The 20,560-nt window shown below is 45.1% G+C and overlaps 1 protein-coding gene across 2 annotated transcripts in view; it reads left to right on the forward strand.

Moving 5' to 3' along the window:
* The window catches only part of LOC146769587 (ATP-citrate synthase-like), a 229,210-nt gene that overhangs the window by 179,639 nt on the left and 29,011 nt on the right, over nt 1-20,560 (forward strand). For both annotated transcript variants that reach the window (XM_085640494.1, XM_085640493.1), the window contains exon 4: nt 19,448-19,510. In XM_085640494.1, coding sequence (XP_085496620.1) covers nt 19,448-19,510 — 63 coding nt within the window. The remainder of the gene's footprint in view (nt 1-19,447; nt 19,511-20,560) is intronic.

Here is a 20,560-nt window from a genome sequence, read left to right on the forward strand (position 1 = left end):
ACACCCTGTTGAATCATCTTGTCAATTATAGGAGTTATTCCCTCAATTATCTCTGGTGTCAATCTGTACTGAGGAATATTAGGATAAACAATCCCTTCTTTCACTGAAATCTTCACTGGATCTACATTATTCATCAATCCCACATCTTCTCCAGTAAAATCCCAGACTGCTGTTTTCACTGTGTCTCAACTCCTGAGGCAAATCATCTGGATTAAACACTGCATATGTACCCACAATCTCACTCTCTATTGTCTAGAGTCATCCGGTACAAAACATCCTCATCTGGTGTCTCAAAAGCTATTCCATCTGGAGTACAGAAAATTGTACAATTCATCTTGCACAATAGATCCCTACCTAACAAGTTCACTGGACTAGTGTCACAGACAACAAATCTGTGCATGTCTGAAAATTTCCCTATTCTCACCCTTACTGGTTCAGTAAGACGAGTCTTAATCTGTGTATTGGCTACACCAACTACTTGGATTGCTTCGTCCGAGAGAGGAAGATTTTTAATATCTGCTGACCTGACAGTTGATCTCGTCGCTCCTGTGTCTACCAAAAAAGTAACACTCTCCCCATTTATTTTCCCATCTACAAATGGTCCTGCCTGGTCTATTTCTAGAGTTGCACCGAGTATGCACTCTTCCTCCTCTCTTCGGCACCGTCAATAGTCCCCTTCAGATTCACTCCCCTCATTTTTTAACCAGTACTGTTGTACCGGGTTTGAACGTCTCGGTTTGTTTACCTGCTCATCATTGTAGAATCCGGAGTCCTGGTTATACTTTTGGGACCCTCTATTCTCCGGCAAAGGCGGTTTTGGCTCTGCTGTCTGACCACCTTCTGCTGTTGCTGCTGTTGATTACACCCCTCGTTCTGCACCTGTTGATTTAAGGATTTATTTTCATTACTCACTAATGGCGGATTGGTACACTCGGATCTCCAATGCCCCAATTGTCCACAGTTGTGACAAGGGAACTTTTTCTTGGCCTCCTCTAAATTCCCTTTCCCTTTTCCCGCATATCTGGGTCTAATCCCTGGATTATTTGCCTGTTCCATCAACTGTGCTTCTTGTCTCTCAGCAACTTTCACCTGTGCCCACATTGCTTTCTCTTTCAGTTTTCTCTGTTTTGCTTCAATCTCATCACTGAAGTACTTCGCATGTCTCAAGATTTCATCAATCTTTTTACTCTGCCAATCAACTGTATGTTCACGTATTCTCTCACTTATTTCAGGTCTTAGGCCATATACAAATCTGTATACAAAATGACTCAAATCCTTGTCACCCAGGTGTTCATCTCCACTGAACTGTTTAAAAGCCAGTATCAGCCTTTCGTAAAAAGCAGGAACTGATTCTTTTGCTTCTTGATGTGTTCGATCGATCTTAACCCAGTCTGTCTCTTTCGGGGGTACTTTGTTTTTCAGGAACACAATAACCTGATCATACTTTTTCATAACCTCTGGATCTGGTGCTCCTGTCTTCGGATCTCTTGGATACTCTTTTGCAGGCCAATCTATAACTATCTTACACTCAGCCCACAAGTCTGCTGGAACAATTATATCAAACAGACTATTCAGGTCAATCCACAGCACCTTTGACAATTTCACAAACCTGTCTACCTGCCTATACCACTCAAAGGGCTTTTCTCTTAGTCAAGGGAAATAATTCGTAAATGATAAAATATCCTGTCTAGTCCATGGAACATGTACATATCCACCTCCAGGAATTTCTCTCATAGGATAAGCATCCACTGTTTTCTCTTTTTCTCTCACAGGGAAAGCTGAATAAGTCCTGTCCACTGAATCTTCCCTTTTCTTGTACCACCTATCCTTCCATTTTTCTACATCACCCCATTTTCGCAATAAGGCAATCATTTCCTTAATCTGTCCCATTCTACCAGTACCATTTAGATTTTCAATATCCTTGTCGGAGAAATCCATTCTGTAAGACTTCTGCAAAACCTTCACCTTATCCATGTCAACTCCTTGTTCACTCGCTATTGCCCTTAACCTGTCCTGACCCTTTTAGCTAGAATAGGTAACTATGAGAATGACAATTTTGCTAATGATTGGCTTTTCATTTGAATTAATTTAGATAAACAAGCACTTGTTTGAATTTCAGTGTCGGGTGTTTATTCCTTGTCAATTATTGAGTTTCAAATGTATTTCCTATGTTTAAAATCATGTCTCAGGACAGTAATTTTATGGTCTCATTGACCTCATTGTAGATGCAGATTGGTTTAGGTTTTCTCTCCTATATTCAGTGTGGATAGAGTAATAGCGTGAATTTAGTGTGATGGGCCCTAGCGTATGATGTATGTATGTGCGTGTGACAGGGAGATTTTATATGCGCCGATCTGCAGCAGTTTCCTGGTAGCAGTATGATGGTTAGATTGTCTTGATCTGATTAGATGGCTTGTACATAGGCTTTTGATTCATTGATTTATTGATTGATGTTGATATATGTATTAATACTATATGTTGAAGTCGTCGTGTTGAGTTTTATGTAGTGCTTCTGGAATTTGGGAGCTGGTGACGGTTCCGTAGTAGGGCAGAGGGAAGTGTGTGCTGCTCTCGGGAAAGACGGGATTGTTGGAATTACCTGTACGTATGCAGGAAAAACGTGTGACAATTGAAGTTGCGCGTCACGTTGTCTGGGTTCGGAATCAGTGACATCGTCGTGTTACTATTAGGGACATATTTGCGGTATAAAAGGAGTGTGTATGGTAGCGAAGGTTATCTGTGAAACTCTGGTCTTAAGTCCCAGGGATCCGTAAGGTTTGCCGTTAAAGCTTATCGCGGGAGGAGTAATAGGTATTCTCTGAGCTTGTCTGAAGGACTGGGCAGAGGTAAGCGCTGTTTGGTTAACGTATGTTATAATTCTGTAGTGGGACAGACTGTTCGCTGTTCTCGGGTAAGGCAGAATTCTGTGTGCATGTGCTACATTTTCTGGTGTGAAAGTGCGTGAATGTATGAGCATTTAGTTGATTGTAAGACTCTTTGGAGCAGTCCTAGAGGAAACAGTTAATAGATGCATGTTAGAAGGGCAGAGTAGAGGGATGTGCTACTGTGTCAACAAGAGTAATTATTCCGTAGTGGAGCAGACGTAAGCGCTGTTCTAGAGAGAAGCGGGATTCTTGTGAAAGGAGATTTTCTTTACTATTCTGTGGTTAGCGAAACAGACAATGGAGATGTTTATATGTTGTAACTAATAGATTTTGTAGAGTCTGAAACGAAGTCTACTGAGAAGGCTTCCTCAGCAGAAGCGTGCTGGGCCCATAACCCAGAGGCCGATGGATCGTAACCATCCTCTGCTACCAGGAAACTGCTGCAGATCGGCGCATATAAAATCTCCCTGCTTCCACGGACAGAGTAAATCTACAGTCACACGCACATACATACATCATACGCTAGGGCCCATCACACTAAATTCACGCAATTAGTCTATCCACACTGAATATAGGAGAGAAAACCTAAACCAATCTGCATCTACAATGAGACCATAAAATTACTGTCCTGAGTCAAGATTTTAAACATAGGAAATACATTTGAAACTCAATAATTGACAAGGAATAAACACCCGACACTGAAATTCAAACAAGTGCTTGTTTATCTAAATTAATTCAAATGAAAAGCCAATCATTAGCAAAATTGTCATTCTCATAGTTACCTATTCTAGCTAAAAGGGTCAGGACAGGTCTCCCGGTAAAGTCTCTCGAGCTGCCGTCCTCAGCATGGGTAACGTCCAAACGCGATGACCACCAGGAAAGAATGAATGAACGAACGAACATGGACCCTCTCTAGTCTAACATATTTATAGGAAATGTTGCGAATAAAAGTTACAACAAATGTTGAATATCCATTGAGCCGCTGAGCAGAGCAAGCAGGAAAGGAAGTCACTCAGTTACATTCAAGAAACCTCCGCTCAGGAAAAATCACAAAAATAAAAAGACGGAAGAAGGAAACTCGAGTTTGCAAATGTATCTTTCGTAAATGTTCTTTCCTTGATATCTTAGCAGAGCCACCGCAGGCTGGTTATTGTCCATTGTGACTTGATCCTAGTCCAAGGGCAGCTGGAATCGTTCCCAGAGCTACTGTCCTCACGGAAAGTTTTCTAACCAGGCAAAGGCTGCGATCAGGTGACTCTCGACCATATTCAGCAAGGCCTTTCATCAAAATTCAATCACTCGAGTGCAGGCTGTAAAAGGTAGCCATCTTGTTTTAGGCAAAACGGACCATCTTAATTAAAAGAAACACAAAACAACGTTACCACAGCATAATGATTAAACAGTGTCAATCCCCACTAATACCCATATGTGTATGTAATTATCTAGCCTTCTGCAACGCAATAAAGTATTAGTACACGTTATTTTAAAAAGCGTTTGTGCTTTAAATAAATAGCACTTTGCAACATTCATTTAATTAGAACCGCACATTATTATTTTTATTATTATTTTTTTTATTATTTTATTTTTTTGAAACCGTTTATTACAAAACTCAAAAAATATACAAAGATGGGCCTACAACCTTTCGGCCGGCCGCTAGTAGACAAAAGGAGCATATGATACACATTGTAGAGCGTGCGTTGCAGCTGAGGAAGATGCACAGGAGTTAGCAGCGTTGATAGCCACACCATCCAGACCCCACTGTACGGTTTCATTTTAAACTGAGAAAACAACCAGAAAAAACAAACCCACAAGGCAATCCACAATCCGAAATAGCAGCATGTGCTCCCCTGAGAGGGGGACCCTACCAGTCCATAGGAGTATCAAGAAGGGGAAGAGATCAGGACTAGGGCTGGGTGAACTCAATGCCCGGAACAAGGAAGATGGGTCGGCTAAGGGGATGGGGCAGGCGACGGATCGGGCAATAACGGCGGAGCACAAATTCCCCCGCGGTAGGCTTTCCAGGGGCCCCATACTTTCACCCATGTCCCAGGCTTACCTCTCGCCACATACACCACCTTTTCCCGAAACATGCACCAATCCATATGTTCCTTCCAGGCCGAGACAGTCGGGGACCTCTGGGATCCCCACAGTTGAGCAATATCACGCTTGGCCACCATATATCCCAGAGTCACCCACCACGTCTGTGGCACTGAGTAGTCGGCAGGTTCCCACACATTCAACAGGCATCTCCTCGCTTCGGGTAGCAGCACCACATGCGTAACCACACACAGGACCTCATGCACACCACGCCAGAATCGCTCCACCTCCGGGCATTCCCACAGTATATGTAGAAAGGTCCCCAAAGCGCCACACCCACGCTTACACAACCCGTCCACAGCATAACCCATACGCAGGAGCCTTGGCCCCGTCATGTAGACTCTGTGGAGTATCTTGAGCTGGACGAAGCGAAGGCGGGCCGGTATGGCCACCTCTTTCGGGGAGGCCACCGCAGAGGTCCAGTCCTCGTCGTCCAGCTCCAGTCCATCGGCAACCCAAGCCTCACGAAGGGCAGTCAGCAATCCCGAGCGGTCATTGATCAGTTTTTTGTAGATCAGTGAGATCGTGCTGTCCGGAACGTGTCCATCCAGCACTCTATCCTCCAGGGGGGAATACTCCGGGATGGATGCAACGTCCGGGAAGACGGAGCCCAGTGCATGACGGGTCTGCAGATACCGAAAGTACTCTCTGTCATGCAGCTGGAATTCCGTCTGCAGCATCTCGAACGTTTTAAATCCTCCCCTCGTCCAGAGATCCCCCACTTTGCTGATGCCTATCATGTCCCGCTTCTCGAAGCCCTTCGAGGTCCACAGGGAGCCCAACTGCTCGGACGCGTATAGTGGCGATGCCCGGGTCAGACGGTCCTTCCACCCCATCGCCACATTGGCCGCGTGCCACACTCGCACCATGACACGCGTGGGCCCGGTCAGCCGAACGTCGGGCGTGCTGGAGTAGAGCGCTCGATTATAGTCCCCACCCGGGAGTAGCATCTTATCCATTTCGAATGCCGGGTTTAAGGCGGGCCCGTACAGGCCGTGATTAATCGCAGCCAGCTGGGAGGCCCAATAGTACCGTTTGATATCCGGGAGGGCGATCCCTCTGTCATACCATGGGAGCGTCAGCTTCGCCAGCGCGATACGCGGCCTCCCGTCCCAGAACAGGCGGCGCTGCAAACTCTCCACCTCACGGAAGTAGCGCGCTGGGACGAGGTCCATGGTGTTCTGCAAGGCGTACAGGAAACGCGGCAGAGACATCATCTTAAACAATGCCGAGCGGCGAAAGCGGCAAGCGCCGCCAGCGCGTGACATCTTCCTTCAGGCGCAGGAGGGGGGAGAAGCAAGTTCCGATCATACCGGGCCTCCGGGTCCAGAGTAATGAAGACACCCAGGTACCGAAATCCCTGCGGGGCGATCTGGATCGGACAGCCCCGCGGGAGAATAGGAGCCTCCCCAGAGAGAACATACACACACGACTTAGTCCAGTTGATGACAAGGCCGGAGTTACGACCAAATGAATGCAAAACATCAACCAGTACTATCAGTGATTTACGTGGGGAAGCTAGGTACAGAAGGATGTCATCAGCGTATAGGGATACGCGGTCCTCATACTCGGGGGTCCAACGGAGACCACGGATGGAAGGCTCCCGCCGCAGCCACTCCGCCAGGGGCTCCAAGGCAAGCGCAAAAAGGAGCGGCGATAAGGGGCAGCCCTGCCGCGTGCCCGGCCCAGCCCGAACGGAGCCGATACTCTACCGTTCACCACCACCTGCGCCAATGGGCCCGAATACAGCAATTTGACCCAACTGATGAATCCAGCGCCAAAGCCAAACTTCGCAAGCATCGCCCAGATGTATGGCCATTCAAGCGTGTCAAACGCCATAGTGGCGTCCAAGGACGCCAAAATGGCCGGCTCCCGGATGTACTGAACACGTGCGAGCACCCCATGCAAACGCCGCAAGTTAAGGGCCGTGCTATGATGGGGAATAAAGCCGGACTGATCCTGGTGAACCAGTTCGCCCACCACGCCGACCAGCCGATTGGCCAGGACCTTGGCGAGAGTTTTGGGCTCCGCGTTCAGTAGCGAAATGGGCCGATAGGATGTAACCCGGTCCTGAGGTCTCCCCTCCTTGTGGATAACCACGATTGTAGCCAGACGCTGGTCGAGCGGGAGGGAGCCCACCGAATGAGCCTCCAGGAACATCGATCGGAGATGTGGCGCCAGCGTATCCGGTCGCAACTTGTACAACTCGATGGGGAGACCATTAGGACCCATGGCCTTGCCGGAAGCGACCGAACGTATGGCGAGGGCGATTTAGTCGGAGGTTGGAGCGGCGTCCAACGACACTCTGTCCTCCTCCGAAAGGGAAGGCAGCGCGATATCCCTGAGCAGGGCACGGGAATCCTCTTCAGAGCGGGAAGACACCGGGGAATACACCCCACGGAAATAGTCCGCGAAGCAGGAGACAATTTCTTCCGGCTCAGTAACACACACACCATCCTTTTTCTCAATCAGCGGGACTACACGACTCGCTCTCTCCCTTTTGTCCAGCCACGCAATCAATTTACCAGCCTTATCACCCACATCATACAGTCTCCCCTGTTGCTCTCTACTGAGGCCCCTGGCCGCCTCCGTGACGAGGGCCCTATAGGCCGCTTGCTTGAGTTGGAGGACATGTAATACGGCATCCGTCACCCCACATTCTAGGTTACCCTCCAACTCTGCTATCTCAGCTTCCACCCGGGTCACCTCCTCCCGCTCGCGCCTCCGGGTGTGGGAAATGAGGGACAGGGCTTCTCCTCGTAGTACTGTCTTGAATGCCTCCCACAGTGAGACAGCCGACGGCACGGACCCCACATTCTCGTCAAAATAGCGCTGGAGGGATTTAATCAATTCAGCGCGAATGGTGGGGTCGCGCAGGTACCAGGGATTGATCGGGACCACCCTACCCTCACCCCTCGGAAAAAGATCCAGGTGTAACAGGAGCGGGGAATGGTCCGAGATACCCCGTGCCAAATGACGCACCTCTCCCACCCTCCCAACATAGGCCGCCGGGACCAGGACATAATCTAGTCGTGAGAGACTACCATGGGCCCCCGAATGGAAGGTATACTGTAACTGCGTGGGATTTTTTAAACGCCAGCAATCCACCAATCCCAAGGTGTCCAATAGACCAGATAGCCACGCTTGGGCCCGGGGGAGGTCCCTAGGGGGGTGACGATCCACAGTCCCGGAAACCACCGCATTGAAAACCCCCCCCCACCACCAGAATCCCCCCCCCGGAAGGTCAAGGAGGAGGCGCCCCAGGTCCGCAAAGGTAGTCGACTGCAGCCCCGGCGGGACGTATACTGACACAAAAATGACCAATTTGCCCTCCATCCTTCCCACCAAGACCGCGTAACGTCCCCTGTCGTCATGGAGCACCTCATCAATCTCCAACGGGAGCGAGTTCTTAACCATGATGCCCACACCCCTTGAGCCAGACGTGAAGCCCGAATGGGCCACTAGGCGATAGCCACGCCGATTCATGGCGCAGAAGGAGTTGCCAATGAGGTGTGTCTCCTGCAGAAAAACGACATCGGGTGAGATTCGCTTCAAGAACTGCAGGACCACACCTAGTTTTATCCTGTCCCCCAGTCCATTCACGTTCCAGGACAACAAAGTTAGTTCCCTACCCCCCATCGTAGACAGAAGCCACCATTTGTCCCCCGGAGAGCACTATAGAGCTAGCACAATAATACTTTTGCCTTGTGGTAAAAACGAACAACACCCCCCCATCCCTGCCCACCCGCCCCAACAAAACTCCCCCCTCCCTGCACCCCTGCATGAGCCCGAACAGCCCCCCCAACGTGCAGTGTGCCTGTCGCCCCATATATATAGTAAAAACTAGCTATACCCCCTAGAGGAGGAAGGAGAACCCCCAATAGACCCCACACAACCTCCATAGGAGGGGAAATTATACAGACAGACGCTTAATCGAGAGTGGCATCATTTTTGTCCAGAGTGAAGCAGAATATTACCCCCTCAGTCCCGATCCAGTGTGCCGTCTCCCCCCGCCGCCCCCCCCGCCCCCCAGATCACGATCCCCAGACAGAGTGTCCAGCCAGTCTCCGGCCGCTTCGGGACGGTCAAAAAAGTGCGTGCGACCCTCTACCTCCACTCGCAGCTTGGCTGGGAAGAGCATAGCGTATTTAAGGTTCAGGTCCCGAAGACGGCGCTTGACGCCTTGGAAGCTCAGTCTCTGCTTCTGGACCGCTGGGGTGAAATCAGGATAAAAGTTCACCTCCATATTGTCAAGCTTAACCGGCCCATGCAGTCTGGAGGCTTGCAGGATAGCGTCTCTGTCCCGAAAGTTGAAAATCCGGGCAATGAGAGGCCGCGGAGGGGCTCCGACCTTCGGCCTTCCCCCAGGAACCCTGTGGGCCCGCTCCACCGCGAAGAATTTACTCAGCCCCCGTGGCTGGAGATGGGTAGCGATCAAGTCCTCCACAAATAGGTCCGCCGCCGCTTCCTCCCATCCCTCGGGCACCCCGATGATGCGGATATTGTTCCTCCGGGCCCGACTCTCGGAGTCCTCCAGGCGCCGATCCATAAGCGCGCTCGCCTGACTAAGCCGGGGCACCTCTGTTTGTAGTGCCGCCACCTCAGTAGTAAGGCCCGATGCGGTGTGGGCCAAAGAATCAACTCGGTCGTTGGTCTTGGAAAGATCGGCCCTCACCAGGCCAACATCCACGAGGACCGAGTCGATCTTCTGTGCCAGTGTGTCGAACCGCTGGCCCACCGAGGCCTTCATCTCGGCAATGGCGCCCATGACATCACGCAGAGTCAGATCCGTGGGCAGGTCCGGGGCATCAGGAGGGCCCTCAGGGGATTTGTGCGGTCCGCCGGGAGATCCCTTCTGGAGGGTATAGCGGTCCATACTGTTGGCCTGATGGGTGGTGCCACGCCGGGTCGATTTGGTCTTTGCCCGGTCTCCATCTTGTTTCGTGGCCATGGCCACCAGTCCCCCGGCCGCACCAGCCACGTCGTGAAGAGCAGGCAATCAGGGCCACAAGCTCCGGGGGGGACACCTCAGAGCGGCGGGGTGGGTCACAGCCGGCGGGCAGGCCGAGTCTCCCCGCGAGACCACACCAACACAAAGAGCCCCGCGACCCAACCCTGCAGAGACTGCAAGGGCGTGCGAAAGTGAAAGCGAAAGTGCGGGGTACGCGACTCGCCAGGCCCGGCCCGCCGCTGTTGTTCACTTTGTCACTGGGTCACCCCTCAGCGCAAATCCGGGGTCTGGCGAGGAGAAGGCCGCAGACTTCAATCGGTGCTCACTCCGGTGTCCGAGGTCCGATTTGACAACGGGAAACGGGTGCCACCTCAGCTCAGGCTCACCAACACATTCCCCTCGTCCGATACAGGATAAATTCAGGATAGTCGTAGGAGGTTGCGGAGGTCCTCGGGAGCCTCGCACCTACGCGGCCATCTTGGTTGCGTGCTAGGCTCCTCCTCCTCCGCACATTATTATTAAGCAACATATATGCATTCCCACGTGTAGTTTCTCTCATTAGTAATGTTGGTTAGTCTGACCATAACAAGACAAACTATTAATTAGTAATTATAAACTAGTATTTTTAATCAAGACATATAAACGAAACTGGAGCTTAAAACCCGATAAATTTTCAACAGAAAACTCTGCTCCAGCACTATCCTGTATATTGGTCCCAAGATGGCTGCCAACACTTCTTGGATGAAGTGCTGACAGCCAATCAGATCTCACAATGAGATGTGTGGTTAGGCTCCGCCCAGATATGTATATGATTTTACTTTTGATTTTCTCAGGAACTAGTGAACGGATTTACACCATATATGCAAAAGGCACATGCCTGACCTGAGGACTACCTCTTTGCCAAATTTCAAGTAATTCTGTTCAGCCGTTCTGGCTGTAGCTGTGTCTAAAGGGCCTATGGAAAAATGCATGGGGAAAACGCGTTTTGGGACCCCCCTTTTTTCTCGGCCCCCGCTTGACGAATCACCCCGAGACTTTCAGGGTAGGAGCTGAACGGAGCGCCCCATTAGTTTTGAAAATTTCGCGAGGATTCGTCAACCGGCGCCAAAGTTATTCAAAATAGAATTTTGAGATTTCCTATGGAAACTAGGTTGTAACTATAACTATCTACTGGCGACCGCCAGTAGATTATATATATATATATATATATATATATATGAATCCAGCAAATTGTCCCTGCGGGAGGAGCACTGTATAGCTGGTGCGGGCGGCGAGGTAAGGACAGCCTCGCTAAATATCAAAAAGCAAGCTTTGTTGAACACAAAGACGCCGCACTCTTCCTGAGTTTATAGTATTAAGATTTTATTTGCTCTTCACCTACGCGTTTCGAACTATGACAGTTCTTGGTCACGGTAGTATACAAGAGTCCCTTCTCACTTTCCTTATTTATACCAGAACACCACAATTACCCGCAATGAGGCATTATGGGTATGGTAGTTCTTTGTACATAAAATGTATTAATTACATTGAGGATTTGGCGTCGGGTCTGAGTGACTAAGTGGGCACTTATGTCTAAGGATGAATGTGGTGCCTGAGTGGCAAAAATGGTCTATTTGGGCAACTTGACATAACAATTCAATAAAGATATTTGTAGTAAATATCTGAATTTTAGCGTTTAGTCGCAAAGCATATCCAGGGAGGTTATGTGTAATTGTCAAAGTTGCTGAGGATTATTCAGATAGACAATATGGCTGATATGCCATTGGTGAACTTATGTTTCCTTACTGTGACAATAGGATGACCACGCAGTACCTCTGACATCGACAGTAATCCTCTAATGTATACAAAAATTATAATCTTAGTGAACTAATTTGCATTTAAGTTAAACTCTATCAATTCAAAATGTGTCCAGGGGAGCTTCTTTTGGCTGGAATAAAATGTCAAATGTTTATAAAGTTTTTACAAATGTACATAAAGTTCATCATCTCCGTTCAATCCTCCAGGGATTTTTGTCTTAAAGCGGATGATTAGTTTTGATTCTAATCGTCTCAGTTTTTGAGTCCTATTGCCACCTCTTTCATGTTCTTTGATGCATGCAATGCCCGAGTACTTGATGTCCTGCCAGTTCTTTCCAGTATGGCTCTGTAGATGTTTAGTCATTGCATATGTCATGTCATTGTTTTGTATTGCGCGTATATGTTCAAGGATACGCTTTTTCAGCGGGCATATTGTCGATCCAATGTATCTTTTTCCACACAAGTTGCATTCAATCAAATAGACCACAAATTGAGTGTCACAGGTAATCTTGTCTTGGATTGTGAATGTGCGATCTCGAGGGTCTTTGATGGATTTTAGATTCTTGCCTATTTTACATGCTTTGCATGTCATGCATTTTGTGAATCCTTGTGGTCTTACTTCAAGCCAAGATTTCGTTGTTCTATTTTCAAAATGGCTGTTTACCAGTGTGTCTTGAAGTGACGGTGCCTTCCTGTATGATATTAGAGGATGACTTCCGATTGTTGGTCCAATGTCAGGATCCTTTTTAATGACGTTCCAGTATTTTAGCAAGATTTTTCTGATGTTATAGCTTTCCTTTGAGTAAGTTAAAATCAGTCGAGGTCTTTCTTCAGTAGTTTCTTTTGCTTTCTTTCTTACTGTCAAAGTTTGTGCTCTTGTTTTTTGTCTAGCTTTGTTTTCTCCTCGTGTGATGTCACTCTGTTTATATCCTCGTGAGGCAAACCTTTGTTTGGTATCCAGAAATTTACTCTCCATCTCCTCTGGCTCAGAACAGTTCCTCTTCATCCGTAGGAACTCACCATACGGGATGCTTTGCTTTAAGGATTGTGGATGAAAACTAGATCCGTGAAGGACGCTGTTTGTGGATGTCGCTTTTCTAAAGACTGTTGATTGAATCTTGTTCGATTTGATGTAGATTTTTGTGTCCAAAAACTCTATCTCAGTCGATTGTATGTTAAAAGTAAATTTTAGGCCAACTTCATTGTGATTCAATATTGATATAAATTCCACCAGTTTTTCTTTCTCCCCCTTCCATATCAGGAAGAGGTCATCGATGAAGCGTAGCCATAATACTACATCCGCAGTATATGGTTCATTTTCCTCACTCCAAGCTATGCGTTTCTCCCACCAACCCATGGTGAGATTCGCATAGCTTGGAGAAAAAGAAACTCCCATGGCGGTTCCGCACTTTTGAGAGTACATCTTTTTATCAAACAGAAAGACATTGTTTCGTAGGCAAAGTTGGATCATTTCCATTAACATATTGGTGTGTTGCAGTTCCCCGATGGGTCTTTGTTTCAGGAAATAGGCTGTAGCTGTCAATCCTATCATGGTCAATGGAGGTATATAATGAGACAACATCAATTGTCACCAGTAAGTATTCAGGTTGCCATTCTGTTTCCATTAAAATTCTCAAGAAGTCACCAGTGTCTCTGATGTAAGAGTTTAAGGTTGGGACTATTGGCAATAAGAAATGATCAACATAATCAGCTATCTTCTCGTATAGTGACCCACAGCTCGATATTATGGGTCGGCCTGGAGGTTTGTGCAGGGTCTTGTGGATTTTTGGTAAAAAATATATCGTGGGTGTTACTGGATTAGTTACCGTTAAGAGGTTTTTTTTCTTCTGCACTTAAAAGGCCATCTTCGTACCACTCATTTAATCGAGTGTGTATCTGTGTAGTCATCATTGGAATAGGATTGGATGATAAAGGTGTGTAGTTGTTTTCATTGTTTAGTTGACGATTAGCTTCCTCTATGTATGCTTGTTTGTCTAGGATAACAATGTTTCCACCTTTGTCCGCAGGCTTTATTTCTATAGCATTGTTGGTTTTTAATGCCTGTAATGCTTGACGCTCTTCTAGGGACAGATTCTCTTTTTTGGATTTAGTTGTATTTTCCAAGGCTTCTAGCTCTGCCACAACCAGATCTTGGAATATGTCAATGCGGTTCCCCGGATGTAGCGATGGACAGAATTTTGATTTATTCTTGAATTCAGTCCGTGGATGATCGTCTGTACTAATACCCATTTCTTCTAACGCTTGGATGTCTGTTGTTTCTGATTGAGTGATTTCATGGGCAAGATCATAGGCAGTTCTTAAAGCTGATACTTCCGAAATGACGTATCCTTCTTGTGGTTCAGTTGAAGGTGGGTTTATTTCTTGTCAATTAGAAATAAACCCACCTTCGACTGAACCACAAGAAGGATACGTCATTTCGGAAGTATCAGCTTTAAGAACTGCCTATGATCTTGCCCATGAAATCACTCAATCAGAAACAACAGACATCCAAGCGTTAGAAGAAATGGGTATTAGTACAGACGATCATCCACGGACTGAATTCAAGAATAAATCAAAATTCTGTCCATCGCTACATCCGGGGAACCGCATTGACATATTCCAAGATCTGGTTGTGGCAGAGCTAGAAGCCTTGGAAAATACAACTAAATCCAAAAAAGAGAATCTGTCCCTAGAAGAGCGTCAAGCATTACAGGCATTAAAAACCAACAATGCTATAGAAATAAAGCCTGCGGACAAAGGTGGAAACATTGTTATCCTAGACAAACAAGCATACATAGAGGAAGCTAATCGTCAACTAAACAATGAAAACAACTACACACCTTTATCATCCAATCCTATTCCAATGATGACTACACAGATACACACTCGATTAAATGAGTGGTACGAAGATGGCCTTTTAAGTGCAGAAGAAAAAAACTTCTTAACGGTAACTAATCCAGTAACACCCACGATATATTTTTTTACCAAAAATCCACAAGACCCTGCACAAACCTCCAGGCCGACCCATAATATCGAGCTGTGGGTCACTATACGAGAAGATAGCTGATTATGTTGATCATTTCTTATTGCCAATAGTCCCAACCTTAAACTCTTACATCAGAGACACTGGTGACTTCTTGAGAATTTTAATGGAAACAGAATGGCAACCTGAATACTTACTGGTGACAATTGATGTTGTCTCATTATATACCTCCATTGACCATGAGATAGGATTGACAGCTACAGCCTATTTCCTGAAACAAAGACCCATCGGGGAACTGCAACACACCAATATGTTAATGGAAATGATCCAACTTTGCCTACGAAACAATGTCTTTCTGTTTGATAAAAAGATGTACTCTCAAAAGTGCGGAACCGCCATGGGAGTTTCTTTTTCTCCAAGCTATGCGAATCTCACCATGGGTTGGTGGGAGAAACGCATAGCTTGGAGTGAGGAAAATGAACCATATACTGCGGATGTAGTATTATGGCTACGCTTCATCGATGACCTCTTCCTGATATGGAAGGGGGAGAAAGAAAAACTGGTGGAATTTATATCAATATTGAATCACAATGAAGTTGGCCTAAAATTTACTTTTAACATACAATCGACTGAGATAGAGTTTTTGGACACAAAAATCTACATCAAATCGAACAAGATTCAATCAACAGTCTTTAGAAAAGCGACATCCACAAACAGCGTCCTTCACGGATCTAGTTTTCATCCACAATCCTTAAAGCAAAGCATCCCGTATGGTGAGTTCCTACGGATGAAGAGGAACTGTTCTGAGCCAGAGGAGATGGAGAGTAAATTTCTGGATACCAAACAAAGGTTTGCCTCACGAGGATATAAACAGAGTGACATCACACGAGGAGAAAACAAAGCTAGACAAAAAACAAGAGCACAAACTTTGACAGTAAGAAAGAAAGCAAAAGAAACTACTGAAGAAAGACCTCGACTGATTTTAACTTACTCAAAGGAAAGCTATAACATCAGAAAAATCTTGCTAAAATACTGGAACGTCATTAAAAAGGATCCTGACATTGGACCAACAATCGGAAGTCATCCTCTAATATCATACAGGAAGGCACCGTCACTTCAAGACACACTGGTAAACAGCCATTTTGAAAATAGAACAACGAAATCTTGGCTTGAAGTAAGACCACAAGGATTCACAAAATGCATGACATGCAAAGCATGTAAAATAGGCAAGAATCTAAAATCCATCAAAGACCCTCGAGATCGCACATTCACAATCCAAGACAAGATTACCTGTGACACTCTATTTGTGGTCTATTTGATTGAATGCAACTTGTGTGGAAAAAGATACATTGGATCGACAATATGCCCGCTGAAAAAGCGTATCCTTGAACATATACGCGCAATACAAAACAATGACATGACATATGCAATGACTAAACATCTACAGAGCCATACTGGAAAGAACTGGCAGGACATCAAGTACTCGGGCATTGCATGCATCAAAGAACATGAAAGAGGTGGCAATAGGACTCAAAAACTGAGACGATTAGAATCAAAACTAATCATCCGCTTTAAGACAAAAATCCCTGGAGGATTGAACGGAGATGATGAACTTTATGTACATTTGTAAAAACTTTATAAACATTTGACATTTTATTCCAGCCAAAAGAAGCTCCCCTGGACACATTTTGAATTGATAGAGTTTAACTTAAATGCAAATTAGTTCACTAAGATTATAATTTTTGTATACATTAGAGGATTACTGTCGATGTCAGAGGTACTGCGTGGTCATCCTATTGTCACAGTAAGGAAACATAAGTTCACCAATGGCATATCAGCCATATTGTCTATTTGAATAATCCTCAGCAACTTTGACAATTACACATAACCTCCCTGGATATGCTTTGCGACTAAACGCTAAAATTCAGATATTTACTACAAATATCTTTATTGAATTGTTATGTCAAGTTGCCCAAATAGACCATTTTTGCCACTCAGGCACCACATTCATCCTTAGACATAAGTGCCCACTTAGTCACTCAGACCCGACGCCAAATCCTCAATGTAATTAATACATTTTGTGTACAAAGAACTACCATACCCATAATGCCTCATTGTGGGTAATTGTGGTGTTCTGGTATAAATAAGGAAAGTGAGAAGGGACTCTTGTATACTACCGTGACCAAGAACTGTCATAGTTCGAAAAGCGTAGGTGAAGAGCAAATAAAATCTTAATACTATAAACTCAGGAAGAGTGCGGCGTCTTTGTGTTCAACAAAGCTTGCCTTTTGATATATATAGATATATATATATATATATATATATTACATACATTCTCAAAAGGATTGCCACATGCTCGGAGATGCACTCAAGAGACAGAAGCGGGCCCCCTTAGCTGAACAGAAGAGACAAAGTTGTGCTTTAAATTTAAACCGTAATTCATTTCATACCTACTAGAGGATTAATACTTTGTTACTTATGTTTTGTGGCAGAAACGCTCAATCCTACAAGTCCCAGGATACCTTCAGACTGAATACAGATCCAACCCACCTGGGGGCAGTCAACTACTATTTAACGAGGGGCTTGCCGAGATGACGTTATCACCGCCTCCAACCAGCCGGTCCGTGAACAAGAAGCAGGAGCTTTGAAACGCGTTGGACCTTTCTGAACAATTTGAAATGAAATCCGGTTTGCGATGCAATAAAGGACCTTCTTGAAAGCTAAGGGGGCCCGCTTCTGTCTCTTGAGTGCATCTCCGAGCATGTGGCAATCCTTTTGAGAATATATATATATATATATACATATGCATGTTATGTACATGAGTTTGAAAAACACTAATAAAAGCAAAGCTAAAAAGCCACCTAATTACAAACAGAATTGCTTTAACTTAAACTAGGGCGAGACCTATTGCATTTTCAATGCTTGTTATCTTTACCAGTATCCTAGATAAGAATTGTGTTAGTGATCCAGCACGAGACCGGAGAAAAAGGGGAATATATATATATATATATATATATATATATATATATATATATATATATATATATATATATATATATATAATATATATATATATATATTATATATAATCACAACTATCCTTCCTGCGTCGCAGACCCGACGTCACACTAACTCATTCACTCACGCAGTCATTGGTGGAGCCCATAACACCAACACTCACACATCTCCACTCACGAGTCTCAACACAGGAGGGATCAATAATTCAAGCACTGGACATGTGGGGGGGGCACCGTATAACCTATAGTGAAGAAAAGTTATCTTTTAGCATTCACCACCTATAGATTCCTAATCCCAAACATCAAGGCACTCCACCCACTTGGTCGACGGACCAATTAGTTGGATTGGTTGATGGTGATTTAGAACCAGCTAAAACACATTTTAAGACTCCGAATCCTTTACCTTCTTCATTTAATTACCACAAACTCGTATTTTCTGTTAATCAGATATTTGTTTATCTAAATATTGTTTGCAATTAATATTAGCATTTGTCTCATCAAATGTTTAGAATTTCTGGTTTAAGTGAGACAAATCGCAGGATATTATATTTACCTATTCTTGCTATCTGGATTTCTCTAATTCATTTGGCTCTGCATAACCGAATTAGCCGTTAAATTGTCCAAATAAAGCAGGCCAAAGCTCAAAGTCCAAAAGTTCTTTGCTCAGCACGCTACAGTCCCAAAGGACCAGAAATCGTGCAAGCATCTGTCATCGCCTGTGGGGTCAAAGAGGGTGTGCAGTCATCGAAACCGCCGAATGCGTTCCCGGAAAAATGGAAAATGCCAGTGACCCTCCCTATTCTACTACTCTTTTTATAATAAATTTCGGGATAACATGAAACATTTTTCAGGCGACACGAGTCTGTGATTGGCTGATCGCAAAACGTCCGATTTTTATTCTATGAGGTTCTCATGGATTTTGCCGGTTCACTTCCGTAGCTCATGTTGCCCTTATGCAACAATGTTTAAGGTTTGCTTGTATGTCCCAATTGTTCATTTAGACCAGTTTTTACAGACTGAAGTTTGGCAGTCCACCAAGATCCTATCCATGACCGGGGACATGGTGAGCTGAGGTCGTCAGGAAATTCACGGAGCCATCTGAGTCTGCGCAGTAGGCATTACGCTCACGAGACGGTGGCCGCTTCTGAAATCTATTTCAGACGCCATTTTTTTTTTTTTAGATAGGCCCAAATGTCAACTTAAGCGAAACCAACACAAAAGAATAATTAATACAAAGAAATTATGATTCTAATGTTAAACCCTCACTAATCCCTTTATTTATTAGTATTTTCCTAGCATATAGCAACATTTAAAGCGATAATACTCACCTTTAGGATCCAAACAGGAACGCAAACATCACATAAGCAACATAAATCATGCGTTACCTAATTACCACATGTACTACTATTAATATGCGTACATATTTTAGTTATTAGTTATTTTGCCATGCAAATAGCAATTTGCCACGTGTAATTGGTGTATGCAAATGGTTGGTTTAGTTTCACACTGCACTCCGTTAGTAAAATTATAATCAGTAGGTTATATAGTTAGTATTTTAATGCAAAATAGAGGAGGTATACAAAATTGTTCTACCTGCTCCATCACTAGCTTGGGGGGCAGCAGCCTTCACGACAGCGATTGTTAAGCATATAATTTGTCTAGACTGCCCAGAAATGTTGATTCATTAATTGTATCTTGTTTTTTTTTTTTGTTGACAGATTGCTAAAGCCAAAGGCGTTTTGAAGAATTTTTTGATTGAGCCATTTGTTGCGCACACACAGGTGGGTAGAGTCCCTTGATTCAAAGCCACTGTTCAGAGATACTCTGTATTTGAAGTATTGGCCACTATTCAAATCTTTCGAGTTCACAGCTGAAAATTCTTGTATTTTTTTTACTAAAAAAACTGGAGCTGGATCCTCCTGGATAACTGTGCTTCGAGAGCAGTAGTATCTCGCAGAATTTGTTTTACTTTTTGATATGTTACGCAGGGAAAGTCCTGAAACAGTTTAGGAAGAATGGAGAAGTGTATGAATATGGCCATGGACGTTATTTAGAGGTCGCTACTGCGACCCCTGGCCACCCCTGGCATCAGTGGCAAAATCAATGTTAGGAACACAAGCATCTCTTCCTTATGGATGTCGGTGGGGTCTTCACTCGACCTCGATTTTTGACAATTTTTTTATTCTACTAATGGTGACTTATATTACATCATTCGTTACTAGTTTAATAAAAATGGGGTACAGATTGCTGGAATTTGACTTTCCCTGGCAGCTGAGGTAAGTAAAAACAAATTATTTTAAATGCCTGTATGTTGTCTTCGTGCTTGCAGTTTTGTGTTTATGTAAGACAGTGTGTGCGCATGTATAAGCATATGTATGTATGTAGATGTGTGGAAGTGAAGGTCAAGGGGCATGTGACGTCACTTCCGCTACCCCAGGCATTTTGGTGCATTGATCTCCATGAATATGGCAGCATGGACTGGTTGGGTTACATTTTCAGTGAGGGGCTTCCAGGGTGATGGGACACTAGGGAACAAACCCGGATCTTGTGCTGAAGTATCCAGTTCTCCGGTTGTGTGGAAGCCTCTCTCTTTGTAGGATCCAGCTACTTACCTCTGGCTTCTTCCTTCATCCATGCAGCAAGCGGCTGCCTATCGATTAGACTGCAGTTGCTGTTGTCTGCTGAGTGACTGTCTCACACTTGAAAATGCAGGCGCTGCACGCGTCTTGTAGAAATTGTTTCAGAAATCTACTCGAAATTTTGCTTAACCTTCCATGATTTGTTTTTCCACTGAGGTGGGGGCAAATGGTTAGCCCCGAGGCGCCATTTAT

This window comes from Triturus cristatus, unplaced genomic scaffold (genome assembly GCF_964204655.1).
Source record: "Triturus cristatus unplaced genomic scaffold, aTriCri1.1 SCAFFOLD_166, whole genome shotgun sequence".
Lineage (NCBI taxonomy): Eukaryota > Metazoa > Chordata > Amphibia > Caudata > Salamandridae > Triturus > Triturus cristatus.